Here is a 24,077-nt window from a genome sequence, read left to right as displayed (position 1 = left end):
ATTCTAACAAGATCTTCACAAGTTCAGTCACACAACTTGGATCCAGAATGAATTGGCAATTGAGGAAAGTTGCTGTATTGAAAAGAAATATGAATTAAACAGTTAACTTAAATGAGTTAACAGTTAAATTTCTGAGATAGGGAATAAATAAAACAAAAGATAAAATAGAAAGATGAATGTGAAACAAGACAAAATATGAAATCTATATAAATCTTTTGTACTTAAATTAATTTTCTTATCTTCGGCCTGGGTAGAATGATTTTTATGGATTCTTACTCCTGATACCAATTTTCAAATAAAGATCAGTAGAATGTGATGTACGCTAAATGGTAAACTATTTGTTTACAATTAAGCAGAAGTATTCGCATTAAAAGTTCCCTAAACAAAGGATAATAGACACTAAGGCAAATGATGAAAACATATGTATATATTCCTAACATTTTAAGAACAAAGGATATTACCTGCATTAAACGGTTGGATTCAGCTTTATCAACTTCAGCATGAAACATACCAGCATCAACATTCAGTTTTCTTAATCCTATTACCTGATCTTCCATGAGAGCCAATAATGGAGATACCACCAATGTTATACCTGGTAATAAATACAAAAACCAATATTAAATCATATATAAATATTGAACAATTTTTTTTGTCCATACCAGATGGAAGGAAAATTACACAATATTTTGTAGACTGAAAATACTTTTACAAAGATTAAGATCATCAGAAGATAAGCAATTAGATTTCATTTTTCATTAAAAACAATCATTGCATAAAAAAAAATTTTCTAAGTAAAAATTCAAAAATTATTTTTGTTTAAATCTACTTGCAAAGATTTTTTTTCAATCATCAGTCATTAGATTGGGTTGACACCATATACATTTTCTTTGTTCTGTGCTAATCAACTTTTTCCAGCAATTTGTTCAACTGTAAGTTGTCATGGTCTTCTTGGATTGAATCAATATGACAATCTAACGCCAAGGTTGACACTGTTGCCAGACACCCGAAGCGGTACTCATCGGTCACGTTTTTGCAGCTACTTTTAAACTTTTCCACCCATGCATAAAAACTCACATGGTTCATGCAACTACTGCCGTAATGTTTGTTCATCCAAGAGAATATTTCTGACAGTTATACACTTTCCAAAACTAAAAATCTGATCACAGAACGCTGTTCTTTAAAAGTCTTTCTTCAAGCGGACACACTATTCATTGTAACTAAGACTTTAGGGGTTATGTTTACGTAAATATCAATTGAACATCTGACTAGCACTCTCGCAAGGTCACAAGGTTTTCTTCACTTAAAATGTTTGTCTGTTTAATTACTGAATGATCCTCATATGTTTAAAATTCACCAACAATGGTTTTTATTTTTTTTTGGCCAGAAATTAAAAATAAAGAAAAATTCTGAACAGTATGATTTATAACTAGAAAAGAAATTTACTTTGAAAATAGATAAAATTTAAACCAAGGTAATAAAATGTGACAGAAAGGTGCAATGAGGAATTAAATGTTAAAAGGTAGGTAAACACAAAATAAAAAATGGAAGAATTTTTTAACTGGGAAGTAAAATTACTAGGAATAGTCAAAGTAATAGATATAAAGAACAAATTGGTACAAGTAGGCAAGCAAAGAGGACTTTCACACATGATTGCTTGAGAATAGCATTGACTCAAAACACTTAATATAGCATCATGCAATTAAACCAAGTTTGTACACTACATTCAACTCGCAGTTATTTTTTGACTCCCCACATATGTTTGCAAGTGATTTTCCCTTGAAGGAAAATACTTCTTGAAAACATATGAATAATGACACAAATTAATGTAATATTTAAAATAAATATTAATTTTTGAATACTTTGCAAGATGCAATCTAAATATGTATTTACTATAAAATAGTTTCCAAGTTACATTTTAAACAACATACTAGCTGCTATATCAATTTTTCAGGCTTAATTAAAATATATAGTTTCTAATAAAGGGCCAACCTTTTTACTGAATGCAGCAATTTCATGGTCCTGAAGAAGTTGGATCAGAAATGGACATTTAGGACTCCTTCATACAGTAAACTACAGAAAGGTACAATTTTATATATTAACTATTTTAGAAGCATTGAACATCAGTTACTTTATATCTTTTTTTAGATTTCATCCAGAAACAATCTGCAATTAATAAACATTGAACTAAATCTAAGAAAATAAATTTAAAATTAAAAAAAAATTTTTTTTTACAAAGTACATTGTGCTTAGAAGCTGTATCTAATTTCTTACTAATATGCTATGCTATATCCAGCTCCTATGACCACATACCACAATACGTACCAAAAAAGATTTATCCCAAGTTGACAATGACACTACAAGGAAATTACTGGGTATCTACTATAATAGATGATGGTTAGTTTTTAAATTTACAAAATGCTCACTTTAACTTTTATCATTAAAAAAGCAAATATGAAAAACTAAAAGAAAAAAAAAATTGTGGTAAAAGCATATTTGGAGTTTTATTTAATTACTTCAAAATTTTAAAACAAATTAAAAAATTTGTTTCTTATTACTATTTGTTTACAGTAAAAAACAAAATATTTAAGACTGAATTAAAACTTTAACTTATGCATCAGATTAAAATATATTACTTCTCCTTCTCATTCTCTCTCTCTCTCTCTCTCCAAAAGAACAGATTACCATCTGTACAGGTTTTGATAACTCACAAAACTGATAGCTAATTGACTAGAGTACTGATAATGTGGTGCGGACTTAGACCTAGCAAGGGTCACCCACTGTCCAAACCTGCTTTCCAACATTGTGTGTTTTCCTGATTGTAAGCACGTCTACATGATATATTAAACTATAAAAAAAATTGAAGTTAATCAAGTAATTGCTCAGAATTACCAGTTATGAATTTACGCAAATAATATTTGAAAATCATTCAATTACTAATTTATTTCTAGTAAGCAAAGAAATTTATTACTAAATCACCTAAAGAGTTTAAGCTATGTTTTAAAATTAATTTATAGAAAAACTGATTTGTTTCATAATACCATTACATAGTTATAAAAATTACATAATCAAATTAATAAACACTTTACTTGACATCAAAATAAATTGGCTCAATCTAATTATTATTGACCAATAAATTAAAATACACTTTTGAAAAATATCAGCCTTTAAAAACAAAACAAAAAACTCCTTTAACATATATTCAGAAATAATATAGCTTTTATATGGTTCAATATGCATTATTCATCATTATTGGAGAAAAACTAAAGATGATGCAAAGAGATAAAGAAAAAGTAATCGATTACATTTGTACTGAATATATAAAATACATCTGTCTATCCATAGATTGATATTTCATTTTCACATTGTTATTTATTACTATAAAAAAAGTAATAAGTTAATTTTTTATTTCTGTATAACACATATTTGAAAAACTTTTTATATTGATGATAAAACATGTTTTATTCATTACTTTAATTCAAGAGAAAAATGAAAGGTATGCATACAAGTTAATTAGGACCAATGTGTAATCAACAGAATGAAGTGAGAATAACAGGTTGTAGCCAACTTCCAAAGGGTTACTAATAATAATGAATACAAAAATTGTTATACCTTTATCAATAAGAGCTGGTAATTGATAACACAGACTTTTCCCACCACCTGTTGGCATAATAAGTATTGCATCTTGCTTTGATAAAGTTGCATTCATAGTTTGTAATTGATATGGACGAAATTCTTTTAACTTAAATACACTGTTTAATGTACTCTTCAACTCATTATACCATGGAAAATCTAAGAACAAAGATTACATATGGTTAATTAGTACTATATCCTGTGTATCATTTAAATTATACATAATAATATTTGTATTGCTTATTAGTATAATATCAGTCTCTGATAAACGAGACAACATGTTGTTCATTTAACTCAACACAATAGGTCAGTTTCCAAGAAAGTCCCTAATTATGATGCTACAATTGCCATTTTAAATAAAATTAATAAATTATTTTAAAAAATCTTTCCACCAATTAATTTAAAATACTAGTATTAAATGATTTTCTTCAACAGAAACATATCATTCTATATATATTATTATTATTATTCCGAAACGTATTATTACCTATTATTCAGAAATATACTATTCTACTAATTAAAAGAAAAAAATTAAATTTTCTGCATTCTATTTAATACCCACATATACAAAAATTCAAATTAATTTTATTAATGTCTTCTAAATTATAATTTATTTTGTAGAAATTTTATATATTTAAAATCTTCACAAATTTAACAATATTTCTTGTATTTATATTTTAATTATTATTATAGACTTTTATCACTTCTATTGTTTATTTTATAATTAATAATATTTTGTGATACTATTGTACATGAACAGGAGTACAGTTAGATCAATGATTCTGGTTATGTAAATGCAATGATTCTGACTTTGTTTACGGACAACATATATTAATTATACTTATTGAAAACTAATACTTCCCTAAAGACATTTAATTATTCATTGCAGTAGAGTAAATAAGAACTAGAGATCAAGCTGAACTACTGAGTAAAGTGTAATACCAGGTAATCTTACACAAAATTCCAAATGATATTTTATATAAAAATTATTTCAAATTTTAATTCTAATTGAAAACAGTTAGAAACCAAAAAAAAATGAAATTTTTCCATTTTTTCATCGTAAACTCTGTATGTATATATATACATGTAAAAAATCTTGACAAGGTTGAGAAATGAGAAAGTAATATTCATTCTACAAAGATAACTATTTTTTTGTTGAAAATTACTAGATACAGTTCTGACCAAAACATAAAAATTATGTTTTGCGACACCAGTTTTTAGTACAACAATAACTTTTTTCCATTGAAAATGACTAGATAAAGTTCTGGGGCATGCTTTATTCATTTTTCAGTAAGTGCAAATCACACTATACATTCATCTACATCATTCGTTCTAAAGTGAGCAATAATGCCCCCTGGTGGGCGATGGATGAAAAAAACGCAAAAATTATGTTTTCCTGATATGTCAAAATAAATTAAATACCTACTACACTAGTACAAAAATTAAAGGGATACTGATATTTTATGATAAAAAATGATTGTATCCAAACTACTTTGACTTTGCAACCAAGAGGCTTAAAGAGATAAATAAAAAAAAATTAAAGCTTGAAATTATAACTTGAATTTTTTATCAGTATATTTCAGATTCAAAAATCATCAAATTAAAAAAAACAAATCAGTGAGTAGAAAAGTTTTAAAAATTTGAAAGTTTTTCTTCATATTTGATTGAGCGCATGGGTGAAACAAAATTATTTAAAAGCTTAAGACTAGCTTTTTTTTTGTATGTCTCTACGATTTTTCTGGATCGAAATATTCCACTTTAGTCTTAATGCTGCATATATTCCAATCTAAGCAACATATTGATACAAATATCAATTGGAATTGATTAAATTGAAAGACAAAAATAAAGAGGTGCGTATGACGTTTAAAGACTGGGAACTTTATGAAAATTCAGCAGTTCCTCAAACAAATTCTTTGATATGGAACGTGACAACATCGTCACAATTAGATAAATCGCGATATGTTATTGTATGTTTTTAAACTGATAGGAAAGATAACGCTAAAGATAACGCTATGAAAGACACGTCAGAATCTGACTCGTGTAACATGAAAAATATTAAAGTAGTGATAAATTCAGATCAATATTCGTAAGAAGATTTACAGGGGAATTGTATGGTGATGTATAATATGTTTATTGTGTTTCAAAATTCATATTATAAAAATATTGACTTGCCATATACATCTTCAGATTATAAAAATAAATATCCTTTATATGCGATTGATTGTTCGTGACAAAATGAATCTATAAAAAATAAGTGTTGTTGATTTGAAAAATTAAAGGTGAACCAAAGAGAATTTCAAGCCTAATACAATTGCGTATTGTTTATTAATGTACCAGAATATAGTTGCTTACTCGCCATTAACCGGTAATATGATAAAACAACAAAGCATTGAAAAATCATAGATCAAATCTAGTTTTTATTTGTATGAATGACATATATAGAGATAAGCGAGTTGCTAAATAATTTTTACTTATTTTATTTTTTTCTATTCTTTTTTCATTCTTTAATGTATGTTAGTTTTATTTAATGTAATGAAAAAACAGAGCATCTCAAACATGTTTTACAATGAATTTTTCCGTAAATCAACTATTTCAACATGTAAATTTAACATGAACACACATTCATTATTGAAAGAAGCCGTTCTTTAATGTATTTTTATTTGATTCGAAATGTGTATTGAAATTTTATTTAATGTATTGAATTAACCCGTGAAAAGAGAACCTTACATTCAACCGTCATTTTGACTGTTGGTTCTTTATGTGATTTTTTAGGGGTAACTCAAATTCGTATTTTACTATAAATTTTTCAGTAAATCCACTCTTTCATGGTGTAAATTTAACTAGAAACACATGTTAATCCTGTAAAACATGACCACACATTCAACCATCAAAGAATCATTACTTTCATAGAAAGCAAAATGACGGTTCAATGTAAGGTTTTCATAGAATAAGTTCCCAAATTATTTCCCTTTCCTCCTGAATCACTCTGTACGTATTTAATATTTTATCACAGGAAAATGACTAATTATTTCAATTGCTACAGAGTAAAATTCTTTTGTGTAAAATTGTAGTTGTTTGGGGCTTGGCATAATTCTACCACCAGAACAGTGAAATTATCAAATCCAAAAGAAAAAATGTTTGTACCTCTTGAAATTTGTTTTTTGTTAAAGGCCTCGTGAACAAACTGTCCAAGATTGTTGTACCCACAGGAGGGATACACCCTAAGTATTTTAACATTTGCATTTTTTGGAAGGTAGTTAATGAAAATGATCATTAACATTTTCTCACTTGAATGATCTACTTTAAATTTAGAATGAAAAGTAAATTTTCTTTAGGTTTGGTTTTGTGAAGGGCTTCCCACAGGGGCACAAAATATTATGCATTACAATTCTCGCAGTTCACGACTGCAAAAAAAAGTTTTATTTTTGTGGGGCTAGATCCCATGATATAGAGCAATCAATCTGTTTCAACAACAAAAAAAAAAAATTTAACTAAGTCAGAAAGAATTCACAAGATTCTTTCACTAATTATTTGACTGGAAATTCTGTACAACTTACCTGTTTTTTCCCAGTTTTTGGTAGCTAAATGTTTACTTTTTTTTAATAATAATTTATCCTTTATTGCATCTCTCTTATTAATTAACTCAGCACGGCGTTGATTAAGTTTACTAATGTTCTGCTCTATGCTTCTTATTTCATTGTCAATATCTTTCAAAACATCATCTTCTGTATTGTCTGAAAAAAGAACATACATTTGATATTATACAGATATCATTCTATACAATATTATATTGTTAAACAATATTCAATATACTATTCACAGAAATATTAACATAGTTATTATTTATAGGAAGATCTGTATTAAAAAAAAAACATTTATTTTTCTTTAAGAATCTTCTTGGTAGTTAAAATTATATACCGCTATGAATTCATTATAATCTATAAAACTATAAGAATGTTGTAATATGAAAAATAATATCAACCCTCTTTCTTGTTGAAAATATGTAGCTATATTTCAGTCTTTTGGTTGGTATTACCACGAGGAGAAATATATATTAATTTATTGAAAAATTTCAATTTCTCCCTGTTTACCAAAAAATTCTTACAATGGAACTTGTAAGTTGATGAGAGAAAATATTGGGAAAAGGAAGTATTAAAATCATTAGTTCCACTTTCAATTACAGCAGCACAGCAGCAAAATAAGTATTTCATTTATTTATATCATCAACACTAAATGTCTCATTAGTTTTCGGTTGTGTTTCAGAAGTGACAGTAATAGCAGCAACTATAGAAATCACATAGTTATGAGATAAAGGTGGATGACCACAGCCTCAGATTTAGGAAAAGTTACAGTGTGAGTTACCTTTGAGATGAATTCCTTTACAAGTTTTTTGTCTCATTGTTATGTTTAATGGAAGCCAAAGTTATTAACTAATAATCTTCTCTTGTCATTAATTACAGATTTTTCCCAAAGATCATATAATGAAGAATTGTCACCAAACAGATGTTTGGTGTTTCTTAAAGCAAGGACATAACAAGTTACCTTATCAGCTAAGTTTTAAACAGTTAAGATATATTCAGTTATTATGGTTTTGTATAAACTTCAGCTAAGTTTTAGCAGAAGAATTTAAAAATATAATCACTCCTTTTTACAAGATAAATTCAAATATAAAGCTAGATTAGAAAATAAAAGATCTACTTAAGAAAATCAATCTTTCAAAAAGGATACTAAACAATTCTGAATCCAAGGATCATCATTTAGCCAACTATCATGGACCCATCTTGACAATTATGTTGAGGGGCAAGGAGAGTGTGAAAAGACATTAATCATCACTTAATCGTATAAAATAAATCATCATAAAATATTACAGTTGCACTAAAATAAATCCTAGAATAGACAATTTAAAGATAAGATCTACATGATTACCACACATGTATAATTACCAAAAGAAATAAGATTTACAATACTTTTTTCATATTTTAAATAATAAAAAAATCTGATGTAGACACCACATAACTCCCTTGTACACCTATTAAATTAAATATACACACTTTTTGCTGCACTTCATTTAAACTTATTTATTTGAAAGTGCAATACAATCCTCCAATTCTTTAATAAAGTGGACAGTTACACAATTGCTGAAACTAGAGAACATGTACACAAATTAAGATCAGAAGAATTATATCAAACAAAAGAGCGATTAAATGATTGGCAACAAAAAACAAATAAATGAAATGATGATCAACTCCGACTTAGAGAGAATATTGTCTGACAATATCAGAACAGTATGAACTAAAAGATAAGAATTTTTTGCAATTTATTAAAGATCAGGCATGTATGCCTCAGTGTATACGTTGTTCTTGTGAGGGTCTATTTTTCAGTCACTCTGTAGTTAACTTTAATGTAGATAAAATTAAACAGAAATTCCAGAATAATTAAATAAAATTAAACAGAAATTAAACTAGAAAATCTACAAATAATACAATTCTAAATTATAATTTTCAATTCATATTAATTAATCAGATGTTTCACTAAATCTATTACATATACACATATGTAATAATGTCTATTAAATTACATATACACATTTATAAAAGTACATAAGATTTTATTTCACTAATAACTTTTGACTTTTTTCATATTTTCTTTTTCTTGTTATTGTAAAAATAAATTTTACAATCACGGGTTAATAATAATTAATAAATCAATATATTTAAATTAGAAAAATAAAATTAAAAAAAGGAGATGAAGAAGTCTGATTTGAATCTATGTGCCTTCAAGGGTAAGATCAAAATATTTCATTAATTAAAATTCTATTTGACTATAACTCTGGAATCAATGAAAATAAGCACCACTTATGATATATCGTTGAAAAGCTTTCAATAGCTTATTATTGTAGTTAAGAAAAAATCTAAAATCCAAATTGTTTTGGATGTTGGACTTTTTTGGACACTTTTGGTTCAGTTGATTGCAATCAAAAGGGAAGGTGTAAAACTAGATGTTACAATAGTCCTAAATACAAAATTTCAATATCCTATGGCTAATCGTTTTTGAGTTACGCAAGATACAGATGTCACACCGAAACTAGTCAAAATGAATTCAGGGATGATCAAAATGGATATTTCCATTGAAATCTGAAAACCAAATTTTTTTACGATCACAATACTTCCTTTACTTTGTACAAGGAAGTACAAAATATGACTGAAACACAATCCTACTGTACATGTGTTTATCAGGTGTTCTAACCAAACTGTTTCCAAGGTATCTGAGATGAGAAACACATCACATGTGAAAATAGTATACCTATATTCACAAAAATTGCTGTAAATACTCAAAATAAAACAGAATGTACACTTATTAATACAGCAACCCAGGTATAAACAAATTAAACTGCTACAGCTACACTAAATAATACATCAGATTTAGGACACATATTTATCCACAAATACAAGGAACATGCACAGGCACAATTTTCAACAAAGAATCAACTTTTACAACTCTGATCAAAGAAATGAGACATAAACTGATAGTAACACAAAAACAAACATTTTACGCATACAGAGTAGAACCTACAATCTCAACTCAATTGAATATGAGATTTGCTAGTACAAAAAACAATCATAAAATATGCAAAATTTATTATTCATTATATACTAAATGGGTTAATCTTATTCAGGCATGAGCTAAATAACACTTCATCAGAAATTCCATTAAGGAAAGTGAAGATAATTTGCTCTCAAAGGCCCTTGAAAAAATACATTTAAGTCACTTACGAATTTAAATAATTTTCAAGTATCACTAAGCTTTGTCGTGTCAAAACAAATTCATTCATATTTGATTAACATTAAAGTTATGATTCTGAAAAGCCACACAATGACAGATTCTGCTAATCTGACAACCAAAATATCTGAAATCTATACGTATTTACAAAATGTTAACTAACAATGCCTATTTAATTTTAATAAGTTATCTGCACGTAAATATGACACATAATTTCTAAGGAAACAACACCGATACTACAGTTTCATAACAAATAAGTACTAAAAATTCATCAAAATCTTAACCATCTTTATGATTGTGACATATGTGATTATTTTTGTGACATATGTGATTGTGACTTTGTGATTATGACATACAAACTAAATTACAGTTAGAAAAATTATTGCAATCGTACCTTCTTCAATGACTTCACAATCTGACATTCTGTAACTTGAATGCACCCAATACCGGTAAGTAAACTATAACTCTACATATACGATAATGAAATTACTTAAAATGTACAGTAACCTTTTTAGAAAAATAAATTCATTTATCTACAAATAAAATATTTAAATAAAAACATACGATTCCTACACTGCATAAACGCACTGTATAACCACATAAATGTCACACACGAAATTATAAACAATCCTCTATGAAGAATATAACCTCAAAATAATTTTGAATTGAACAAATTGAACGACCCAAGAAAATAATTATGTCAACAAAACTTGGGAAATGAGAATTAGAAAATGTTGTTCAGCTCGCTGTTAGTTGACTTTTCCTAATAATGGACTTGTGAAACAGCAGATTTTTTGAGCATGTTAGCAAAGCCATATTATCTTCAACTGGTACATGAAGCAGTTTTTTCTTAGTTTGCTTGAGGTATAATTAAATCATATTTAGCAACATTTCGAAGGTAAACCCATCTTGAGTAAAAAATATATCGTGTAAAATCAAAATCATGTACCTTTAATTGAAAAACAAAAACAAGTTTAAAAAACACGATGATTTCAAAACTTGCATCATAATATTTGCTTTTGTAACTGTAACTGGTGTTGCTGTTCTTACCCTGACATCGGCTGATTTTATTACAGGTGGATTTTCTTTATAGTTAGGCAGAACGTATTTAAAAAGTGATCAAAAAGTGTGCTAAATTTAAGCTGCGTCAATTCTTTTTGTACAGCATTTTGAGACAACGGCAAATTCAGTGATAAAGCTCATGACTTTTTTTATGTGATAATTCTGAATTTATTTATGCTTATAAATATATATATTTACACTAAATTAGATCACAAGTATATCAAGGTGGCTCAGAGTTGATGTAATATGTGTCAGATGAATTAAATATAAAAACCTTAAATAGATTCTGACTGCCTCCAAGAAATTCAACTCAATGTTTTAAACAGAACAAGAAACAGGGTCTACAGTCAGACTGTATTAATTGAATGGTATACCAAAAGAAGACCATCTCCACAAACGATAAACTAGAGAAGTAAATTAGGAAATTTAGGATGGTGTTTCTAAGCACAGAAGTGCGACATGATCAAACATCCCACCCAGTTGAGGCCTTCTTTACATGGCAGACACCTATTCTTTCCATACCTCTTAGGAGATTAGAGAATTTTTACCCAGGGTTGAACATCTCGATTCCCCCCGAGGGGAGAAGATCCCACCTCGTAGCGTGTCCGGTCGCTACACCACCCCCTCCGTTCCTAGCTAGTAGTGGCTTTAACGGAGGACATCTTCTCGCCCTCAAACTGATTGCGCACCACAGCTTTCAGTCCAGGCCCCGCAGAGATGCCACCGATGCAGATGCCCCGAGGGACATCTGCATCGGTAAAGTTCACCCCGAGGTAGTTTTACGTGTTTATGCCTTCAGAATGAAGACAACGGACACCTGCAGCTACCACGTCGCCCTCAGGAACTATGCTAGAAGCCTAACCGCGGAATGAAGACCCCGCGCCTAGTCCTAACTATTAAAGAGCCAATTACTGAATGTCTCAATAACAGCTCAAATAACAAACTTTCCCACTAAAGTTTCACACAGCGAAATTTAGACCTAGTTCCCTTAAGAACCCCGCTTATTACTCAAAATGAGTTTCTATCTGACTCCGCTCCGGTCCGCCCGAGAGAGGAGAATAAACGCCTACTCCCGCACAGCGCCATCACGGAGTCCATCATTCACCATCTTTCACAAACCGCCGTCATGACTCCCTTGCATACCACCAAAGCAGTACCCAGAGACGCCCCGCCGACAGTGTCGTTAGCTCATAAATGCCCTCGTCGGAGCGCGATCGCACCCACCGGGCAAGGATAACCATGCCCGTTGGCAGCGGCCGCAACTCCGCCGACAGCGTAATTCAATACAAGACACCAAATACATCTAACCGAGGCACGCTGCCTTAAGCGCCTACCTTCGGCCAGTCAACTGCCCAGGCGGTCCCTAGCCACCCAGGTTCCTATCACCTACTAAATCCCTTCGGCAGCCCTGCTCAGGGCGAGGAAGCGAAGGAAGCCAGCAACTATTGTCCACTCTCTACGAGTCCTCCAGTTGACTCGTAGATTCAAAATAGAGTTTACTCTCTCGAGTTCCCTAGTAACTCTGGTACGCTCAGCTTCGTACCGGGAACATATGTGAAGGACATGGTCCACGGTGTCATCGACCCTACAGTCCGGACAGAAGCCGGAATCGACCAACCTAAACCTTGCCAATTTATCCCTAAAGACACCATGTCTAGAGAGGAACTGTGTAGTGTGCCGATTGAGGGATAACCAGCTAACCACTCGCAACTCTCTAACATTGGGAAATATACCATGCGTGTAACGACCTGTCAAAGAAGTATTCCACCTATCTTGCCAAGAGTCGAAACCTTGGTCTTCGATCTCACGCATACGCCCAGAAGTAAGAAGGCCTCCCTTCTTTGCAACATACCGCTGACTACGTTCCGTAGCCGAAATATCAACAGGTTTGATGCCCGCTATCACAGTTACTGCCTCTCGCTAGACAGTCCTGTAACCACCGACAACCGCTAACAAAAGAAGACGCTGGGCTCGTAATAGAATGTCCCTACAGCATTGGTACCGCAAACGATGAGCCCAGACGGGCGCAGCGTACAACATAATGGCCTCGCAAACACCTTTGTAAAGAATCCGCATGGTACGGAAATTCAACCCCCAATCGGGATGGACCACTCTACGGACGCCGAAGAAAGCATCAACTGCCTTCTTCGCCACATACTGTACGTGCTCATTGAAAAGAAGCCTCTCATCAAGGATAACACCCAGATATTTTTGAAGGGTGACATACCTAATTGAACGACCGTCCATCACAACCCGCGGATGGCGAGTTGCAGCTAGACGGCCCTTCAAAAACATCATAGTGGTTTTCTCCGCACTGAAAACCATCTTATGCTGAAGACTCCACAACCGCAAAACCCTACATGCCTGTGCCGCTCTGAGCTCAATCTCAGCACGCGAGCCACCCTCAACCAGCAGCAGTCCATCGTCAGCATAAGCCACAACGCGACTGCCACCGGGCAAACGCAGCCGCATGAGAGAATCAAACTCGATGGTCCAGACAAGTGGACCTAATACACTGCCCTGTGGACATCCTTTTGACAGGGTCCGTCCTACTTGCGAACTGCCATCACGAAGGACAGCAGTTCTTTCACTGAAATAACTCGAAAGAGTCCTAATTTCATCCTGCGTGCAACCACGCTTCTGCAATTGAAACAAGGCAGAGGGCCACCACAAGTTATTAAATGCCCCGGATATGTCCAAGAAGACACCGAGTACATATTTGCACTCATTGCCTGAAGCCAGATCCAGGACCCTAAGAATCGGATCCTCTGTACTCTTACCGGGTCTAAAGCCATACTGGTCGTCCATCAGCATGTGATTCGAAGTCAGCATACTATTAATGCGGAGGTAAAGTACCTTCTCGAAAATTTTTCAAACAACTGGTAAGAGCGTCAGAGGACGGTAAGAAGAACTAACGTTGGGATCCTTGTCGCCACCTTTGAATAACTTCAAAATTCCACGCTTCCAGCAAGCCGGGAAATACCCGGCAAATAAACACCTATTGAACACCCTAGTCAACGCGCCAAGAATTACAGGCAGGGTGCGAACAAAGTGCTCCACCGTAATACCATCATATCCGGGGGCTTTGTTCCTAGCCAGGCTACAGATTACTTGGCGGACTTCCGCCTCAGCAATCTCCAAAGACACAGAGTCTGTAGTGAAATCCACAACCGCCGCTCGAACTCTCCGGTGATACGAGGTCTCACCAACCTTGGTATCATCGGGGAGCAGATCGTTCATCAGAAGAGATAGAACACGATCTTTCTCAACTACAACGCCGTCTTGGGTCGAGAGAGCCAACAGAAGACTGTCCTTTTTCCGCTTGTAACCAAGTACACGATAAAAACACCCCAAGGGTCTTTATTCCCTTGCTCTTGAACAAAAGAGCCCCAGGAATCTCGCTTAGAAGTCCTAATTCTATGAAATACTCGTTCCTTTTCTGACGATACTCCGCAAACAAGGCCTCCCGCCGGTCAGGATCACGCGCACGCTGTGCGGCTCTCCTGAGTCGGCCCACGGCCTGCTTTATCGCAGTCAAGTCCCGAGACCACCAACCAGCTACTCTCTCTCGACCCGTACTCCAAGGGATTGAGAGTTCTGCGGCTTCAACCACCGAAGAAGAGAAATTCTCTGCCAGGTTATCTAGAGGGACCTCGTCCAGGGTACAGGATGTGGGTGTTCACCCGCATCCTGTACCGTTCGGTTGAGTCCGACAAGGATGTTCCCAATCCCCGTTGCTTTTTAATCTTTACATGGAACTAGCAGTTAATGATGTTAAAGAACAATTTAGATTCGGAGTAACAGTACAAGGTGAAAAGATAAAGATGCTATGATTTGCTGATGAAATAGTAATTCTAGCTGAGAGTAAAAAGGATTTAGAAGAAACAATGAATGGCATAGATGAAGTCCTACGCAAGAACTATCGCATGAAAATAAACAAGAACAAAACAAAAGTAATGAAATGTAGTAGAAATAACAAAGATGGACCACTGAATGTGAAAATAGGAGAAGAAAAGATTATGGAGGTAGAAGAATTTTATTATTTTGGAAGTAGAATTACTAAAGATGGGCGAAGCAGGAGCGATATAAAATGCTGAATAGCACAGCCGAAACGAGCCTTCAGTCAGAAATATAATTTGTTTACATCAAAAATTAATTTAAATATCAGGAAAAGATTTTTGAAAGTATATGTTTGGAGTGTCGCTTTATATGGAAGTGAAACTTGGACAATCGGAGTATCTGAGAAGAAAAGATTAGAAGCTTTTGAAATGTGGTGCTACAGGAGAATGTTAAAAATCAGATGTGTGGATAAAGTGACAAATGAAGAGGTGTTGCGGCAAATAGATGAAGAAAGAAGCATTTGGAAAAATATAGCTAAAAGAAGAGACAGACTTATTGGCCACATACTAAGGCATCCTGGAATAGTCGCTTTAGTATTGGAAGGACAGGCAGTAGGAAAAAATTGTGTAGACAGGCCACGTTTGGAATATGTAAAACAAATTGTTAGGGATGTAGGATGTAGGGGGTATACCGAAATGAAATGACTAGCACTAGATAGAGAATCTTGGAGAGCTGCATCAAACCAGTCAAATGACTGAAGACAAAAAAAAAAGGTTGTAATTAGTATCAAATCAAGAGTACTGTTCAAGATGTTCAGGTGATTGATCATATTTAATAAAATTAAAATGCTGTTAAAAGGAATAACAAATAAATTTCCTTTAATTTTTAACCATACTCATTGAACTAGTTTTATTGTCAATAAATATAGCATTAATTCATTTTATTATTTATTAAAATTTATTTATTTTTACTACAAAAGAAAACTGTTAAGAAAACAGTTTTGCATATACAAACATGTAAAAAAATTGTTAAGCAATTAAAAATAATAACTGTTCAGTCTGAACATAATTAGAAACGTTCTTAATGTTAAAACATATTTAATATCTAAACAAACCAAGAGGTACATATACACAACACCAGAAGTAAATTCAAGTAGCATTTACAACACTTACAAAGATACAGAGCATTATTACATGCAAGCATTATCATGTACACTAGCTAATGAAAACTAGCAAATTAAAAAAAGCATCCAATCAGTACCTGTTAAACTTCTTCATTTACTGACCGAAATAAAAAAAAAGTTAAAACTGGTTTCTTTGTAAGTTTTTTAATGTTAAAATTAGAACTATCATTTAAATTTAAAACATAAACACAATTCCCAAAACTGCAAAACATTATTTTATTTGTTATTTCACTTATTTTATTATCATTTGACTGTGCTCTGGTTGATCATTATCTATTACCACTGTTGGAAATCTAGTCATATTATCTGTAATATATTGTGTTGCATTGTAGTTGTGGTATTACAACTACATTGCATAACCTAAAATTTGATGCTTTACAGAAAGTAGATTCATGTAAATGTTAAGAAAATTGATGTAAAATAAAAATGTGATTAATTTTCAAATCATTTGTTAATTTTCTCTTGCAGCTGTTTTTGCAATAATTTCTAGGGGTGTTTGCATTGAATTAAAATTTTTTTGTGAACGATTCTTTTATTTATCCACATCCCATTTTTCTGTTGTGGCTTTTCCTCAGATAACTGAACTAATTACATTTCCTTACAACTAAATTATGACACAATCCCTGTCAGCTCCTGATCAGATTTTACAATCCCTGCCTAACCATTATTTAGTGATATTTGGACTTGTACTGCCCATATAAATATTATAATAATAATAATGATGTACATCAGACTTAAAGACAATAAGATATACCTTCTTGTACTTCCTGGCCTCATGAATGTGTCTCTCTTTATAATCTTTAACAACTGCTAGGGGTCACTAAATTGTATTCAGTGCAAAATTCTGAAAGCCTAGTTATCTTTCATTTCTTAATCTCAGCCCACAGTATTCTGCTATTTCTCTTCTTCTAACATATAAGTCTAGTCAGTCGTTGCTACCGAAATAAAGTTTTATTTCCTTTCATAAATTTAATAAGATTTCATTGTATGTTTTCTATCTATTCTCTTCTGCTGATGAAGATGATGATGATGATTACCACTCTTGTATGTCTGGAATTTGAATCTATTTGGACCAAAATAATTCTCTATGTGATGCTTGGTTACTCATTCACTAGTAATTCTACACCTTTTCTCTTACTAAATTTTTTTATTTGTTATTATCCACTGATAAACTTCCACAATTGTGGCATCAAATTTAAAAGAAAATGATAAACATCATCCTGAATGATGACAATATCATTCCTCATTCATTTGTTCAATGAATGTTATTTTTTTATAATTCATTAACCAATGCTTTCAATACAAAATTTTCATCACTGAGCAAAAGTAAAATCTTCCAAATTTACTAAGTTTAACTCTTGTGTGTTTCATCATTCGCCTGCCAAGGTAAAATATTTCTACTTTGCCAATGAAGAATACCTAAAATATGTAGGGTTTTCTTAAGTTAGGATGCTTTTATTCTAAATTTAAGAATAAATAGCTTGGAAACTTAACACAAGTAATATTTTACAAAATATTATCTGTAGCACTACCCAACAGGTTTTAACCCTATACCTCATATTTGCAAATGTGGTAGTTCTGTATAAGAAAGAAGTGCACCCATCTTTAAAGTGGATAAATCAAGTAAGGAATTCTATATGAATTTTAACTGATATAACTATATCTATATTCATTAACAGATTTTTACCTTGTTAAAATTAATTCACTGATATCAATCTACCAAGAGATAATGGTTACACATACAGCTTTAGTGACAAATAATTCCTTATTGCATTAATGCAGGATCAGGAAACTTTCCTATCTTGATTTAGAGATATTGTTATGTTGAACAGGTAGTACTTTCTAATGGATCTTGTAAAACAATTCTGACTGACATTTTAGGTATAAAATGAGTAGCAGCAAAATTTGTTCCAAAACATCATAGAACAACAGCCGAAACTGCTGATTACTCAGAATTATTAGAATGTGTGATATTATGGTATTGAAACCAAAGTCCACGCATTTCACTGGGAGTTTCCTTAAGGACAAGAACAACAAAAAGCATGCCTAGTTCAATATAATTTCTAAATGTTCTCCTTACTGGTTTTTTTTTTATTATTACAGTGGCATCATCTATTATGAATTTTTACCACAAGTTTAAAAGTCAACAAACAGATTGGTTAGCAGTTTTATGCTGTTTACATGAGGAAATTTAAAGAAACTGACCACAAAAATGACCAAAAGTTCTTGGTTTTTGACATAATACTTCAGCTCAACTTCACCATTAATTTGTGATTATTTAGACAAAAACATCATACTGATGCTGCAAGCTCTGTATTCTTCAGACACAGCACCCTGTGACTTTTTCTTGTTCCCACTGATTAAGAGAGCATTGAAAGGACAACAATTTGCAATGACATATGAAATAATATAACTTGCTAAGTGATCTTAAGGCTATAGCAAAAAATGCCTTCCACAAATGTCTTGACGATTGGAAGAAATGCTGACAAATGTGTCACATCTCTGGAGGACTACTTTGAAGAGGACAATATCAAAATAAATCAAAAAGTAAGTCTTGAGAAAAATAAAAATAATTTTTTTTATCACAAATATACTAGATACAGCATTTTAAATGACTCTTGTGAGAAATAAGGTAGTCAGTAGCGAATATTACTCTTGCAGTAATTAAGGTTGACTGCATTATTTGAAAAATGAGCAAGGCAGAGTAAGATCTGATTCTGGTTAACATAAATGGAAAACATTCATTTATAAATTCAACTGATTACCAAACTAATTTTTATTTGTTACCACATGAATTTCTTCTTTATTTGTTTCAGTCTATTGAGAAAGCACTGCAATAGAAAAGGTACAACAGAGACCTTGGTACAAGCTAGCTTCACCATAATAGAATAAAGGGTTAAGTAAAATATGTGATCGTAATTCTCAAGAAACGTAATGTTTAGAAATTTAAGTTGAAGCATTAAATGTATACAATAAATAATCGGATTATACGTTTTTTTTTGTAACTCATATTTAAGTACTAAGGTGCAATACAGGATAGGCCTTAAAATTTTTAATTCAACACATATCCATCGTTTGGGATGTAGTCAAGTAATTACTTTATAAAATAAAACACAAAAACTGAGGTTAAATGTATTTAATTTCATGAAAAATTATTACATCATTTAAATAAAATAAAAAAAATAAAATATTACGTTACTAACATAAAAAAATACTACAGCAATTTCTAACAAGTAACTATGCATAATAAACTTACAATTAAATACTTACTACATCTGTGCAAATAGGCAGTTTAATATTAATTATTACAGTATATAACTTCAATATTTGAGTTTATGAATACTGCTTATAATTTTATTGCATTTATTACAAATAATATATAAATTAATTTTTTGTACCATAAGATTACATTAGATATACTAAAAAATAAGTTCTTGGTTATTATTACTATTATTATTGTTTTTATTAATGCATTTAAGCTAAGCATTTAATGTTAATTCCATATAACAGCATTAAAAAAATAAAGAACTGCACTATATTACAAAAATACTATTAATTTAAAATCTCTTTAAACCATTATTTAAGTTGTGATTTTTTTTGTTTTCAGTATCTGGTAATATTTAATTTTAATTAATTACATGTTAGTATAATTTATCATGAAATTTTTATAATTTGTTTGAGATTTAAAAATGTTTTAATATGAACCCTGTTTATAATTAATAAACAATGTGATTAATAACAAAATAGATACCTATAGTCAAAACTAAAAAGGTAGCAGTTATAATAATTTTTAAGCATATGGACAAGAAAATGTAATAAATTCAAATGTAGCAAAATTTTCAAAGGCACCTAAACCTTTTGAGATATTATTAAACTATGAAATAAAAATTTTAATTATTTTTTAATCATAAGAACTGAAAAATTGTACATATTTAAGTGATTTATTCAGTGTGTATCCTTCACATATTAGAGCTTTCTTAGATTTTGAGGGCAATAATTTTATAAAATGTTTCAACCTGTTTATATGAATTGCACAAATTTTCAAAATTCATATATTCTTTATAGCATTTTTTAAATATTTATATATATTTGTATACCCAAAAGAATATATAAGCAACATTAGTTGTACTAAATTAATGTCATACTGAACATAGTTCCTACAAAGAAGGTTAGGTTTTAAAAAAAATAGAAATGTATCACAACGTATTACATAAATTGTAAGCAATATGTGAGAATTATTCTGACAAAAAAATATACTTATTACACAAACAATTATGTATGAAACAAATGTCTATTAGCTCTAATTCAACAAAACTGGACAAAATATCTAGAGATTTTCAGAATATCAATCAGCTGATAATGTAGTTTAATGTTGCTAATACATTATTTGCTCTTTAGTATATATATTAGACAAAAATTTTGGAAGTAGAAAACAAAAAAAACAAAAATAAATATATTCATTATCACAAATTTCCATTTAATTCATAATAAGTAGGTTTATCAATTTCAAAGCAATATATAGTCTTAAATCAATTAAATCTTGCAATTTTCAACTTTAGTATGATACTAATACTCACATACATGACATTAATTTAATGACAACTTCTACAGAAGAAATCAGTCTGGAAAAACTACATCACTAAAAAACCCTCATTTTTCAAATTACTAATTGTAATTAGTAATTTTTTAAAACAAAAATGAATAAAGCAAATCCTATAAACTTCTAAGAAGCATAAAATAAAAAATCTACCTGTTTAGTAATGATTTTGCATAATTAAATAATTTAAAATAGAATTAATGAATATTTATTATAAGAAAACATAAAACAACAATATATGAAGACTAGGTTGCTGAAAACCAGTTTCCTGACTGTCTGTTTGATACAGCTACATTGATCGATAAGTTGTGGAATTCAATTTTGATTCAAGGCTAAGTTTAATATAAATACTGTGTATCTTTTATTTTATTTTTACACCAGCACTATAATGTGTATTCATAAAATACACAAAATACAGGGAAAACAAGTAAAAAACATCATATTTTATCAAGAAAGTACAACAAATATTGATGGCTCTTGAATCATTACACTGGAAATAAGTTGAAATATATAAAAGCAACCTTCGATTAGTTTTATAAGTTCTACTTATAATATTTTGTTAAAATAATCTGACAGTAATATTTTATATATATATATATATTACTGTCTAGAAAGAGAGCAGATCTATGTATTAAAACATACATAGCAATAAATAATAATAAAAATATGCAGATTGTTTGATACAAACTGTAAATTTCTTTAAATACATATTACCACATAAAGCATTTCTTGCAAACAAAATTTAATAAATATAAAACATAACATAATCATTATGTTACATTTTATAATTATGCTAATAATCTATATAAAATGTTTCCATCATAATTTGTCTTTAATTATTAGTTTAAGAAGCATGTTAATTAAATTCTTTTAATTTTAGGTATTACAGAATTACGTGGCTTAAAAAAGATTTATAAATAATGTTTAAAAAGTTTAATTATTAAATATTTAAAAACTGAAATTAATCATAATATTTAAAACATCATAAAAATGTTAATGTTATTTGTTATAATACATGAAATATCATAACCAATTCTTTTATCTGTTAAGGTTAAGCAATGTTAGGCATTTTAATAACTTTGTAAGTGCTCACTTGCAAACATTTAAAAATCACTATAATTTTTGAAATTTTACTATAAATGTAAAAATATTAAAACTACTAATAAACTAACAGACTAAAAACTAATAAAATCTATGATAAAGTATAACAAGTTTAATATACCTAAAATATCTAAACATTATCTAAAAACATTTACATTTACCAGAATGATATATATGAAAAAATGATTTTAAAAAATACAATCGTAGTAATGAAAAAATTATCACAGTCATTATTTATCTTCTTCTTCTTCTTCTTCATTTTCTTCGCTAGTTTCTTATATAAAAGTAATATCAACCAATACAGAAGAGTGTTTCCATAAATATTATTAAAAAACAATACTTCAGAGAAAAAGCTCTTTTAAATTTTTGCATTTTTATATATTTACAATACAGTTAATACAATAAAACAGAATACATTACAATACAATAAAAAAATAATTTATTTAATAAGGTGGTTTGTACAATGTTGTCAGATCTAATGTAACTTAGAGGATCTAATAGGTTCTTCACGCCAAGGTTCTAAATCCATTCGTTGTATCAGTGTAACTTCACCACATGGGACTAGATCATTACTGTAAATGATAAATAAAAACATAGAATTTATTGAATGAATTATTTGTACATAACTTACAATCTAAATCAACATGAACACATAATATATAATCATAAATATAAAAATGAATACTTTGTAAAGATTGTAACGGAATTAAATGTGACATAGAATATCTCAGAAACTGGTTATTTGGGCTCAGAATATAAAATTACATTAATATGGCCAACAAACAGTTTAAGTTTTTCTTAATATTTTACTAACATGTATGACTTCTGTTCATAAAATATTTTGTGATTGATTACTGTATGTCCAACTGTAAATTAGCCTCTTAAATCCTGAACTCTCAGAATATCAAATTATATAACTAATCATTTCTGCATTTAATCAATATCTGATCAGATCCAAAATTTCCCTTTTTTACCTTATGTATTATTGCTGTTTTAATAATATAAAATTATCTTATAATTCAATTAATTTGCAATTTGTAATCAAAGCTAGATTATTGTCTCAAGGACTGTAATAAGACTCAATTGAATAGTTCTGTTTTTCTTCTTTTTTTAATTTTATTAGGGGATTCATTTACTAATAAGTATATTACATGGAAATTTTTAAATATTTCCTAACCAAAGATAAAGAATTAAAGTTTCCACAACCATTTACGTGTCAGTTGAAAAAAGTAATAAAAATGACCAATTTTAATTATTAAATTCCCTCATGAGATAAAAGCTACTTTCTTGTTTGTAAAGCAAAAGTAGCATTGAAAGGTTTAAGAAATATAGAAACAGATATATTTTAAATTTTTTTTTCAAGTGTACTTTACAGTACTGGGAACTTGGTTCTCAGTTGTTGGGTTGAATTATTGTTCTTTTCCACAATAATAATATTTTACTTTAATGCATAAACGCAGTGGTTTGACTTAATTTCTTTAAAAAACATTTGATAAAATTTCATTAATCTTAGAAAAAATCATGCATGAAATGAGTATGATAAATTCATCTATTTTTCATGATATTCCTTCACCATATATAAATATTGTAATAGAATATGCTTGTTTTTAGATTATAGTAAAACAGTGGGGATACATGCAATCACTGTTATCACCAGCTGACAATACTTTGTCCACTATAGCTATCTTGCACCACTGTCAAAACACAGAATTATTAGCCTAATATTCATTATAATATTCACTTTTAATGCAACACATGAATTTCAAGAGCTTTAAATATTCCCTGTAAAAGTCAGACGTAGTAATATGTTAAAAAAGTATTTAAGTAACTGTTCACTATAAATTCCCAATTAATTTATTAAGTACTTCTGAACCTGCAAAAGCT

General features: G+C 30.2%; 2 protein-coding genes across 5 annotated transcripts in view; both read right to left on the bottom strand.

Moving 5' to 3' along the window:
- Positions 1-11,044, bottom strand: part of LOC142330241 (ATP-dependent DNA helicase Q1-like) — a 36,205-nt gene extending 25,161 nt beyond the window's left edge. Inside the window, exons 1-4 of the mRNA XM_075375403.1 lie at positions 10,805-11,044; positions 7,188-7,364; positions 3,610-3,789; positions 462-592 (exon numbers count right to left, since the gene is read on the bottom strand). Of these exons, the coding sequence (XP_075231518.1) occupies positions 462-592; positions 3,610-3,789; positions 7,188-7,364; positions 10,805-10,832 (516 nt within the window). The 5' untranslated portion in view covers positions 10,833-11,044. The remainder of the gene's footprint in view (positions 1-461; positions 593-3,609; positions 3,790-7,187; positions 7,365-10,804) is intronic.
- An 8,572-nt stretch (positions 11,045-19,616) lies between these two features.
- Positions 19,617-24,077, bottom strand: part of LOC142329916 (salivary peroxidase/catechol oxidase-like) — a 130,001-nt gene continuing 125,540 nt past the window's right edge. For all 4 annotated transcript variants that reach the window (XM_075374851.1, XM_075374850.1, XM_075374852.1 and 1 more), the window contains one exon: positions 19,617-22,765. In XM_075374851.1, coding sequence (XP_075230966.1) covers positions 22,669-22,765 — 97 coding nt within the window. In that variant the 3' untranslated portion in view covers positions 19,617-22,668. The remainder of the gene's footprint in view (positions 22,766-24,077) is intronic.

This window comes from Lycorma delicatula, chromosome 9, assembly GCF_047948215.1.
Source record: "Lycorma delicatula isolate Av1 chromosome 9, ASM4794821v1, whole genome shotgun sequence".
Taxonomy (NCBI): domain Eukaryota; kingdom Metazoa; phylum Arthropoda; class Insecta; order Hemiptera; family Fulgoridae; genus Lycorma; species Lycorma delicatula.
The sequence above is the reverse complement of the archived record's forward strand: the minus strand, read 5'-3'. Positions and strand labels throughout refer to the sequence as shown.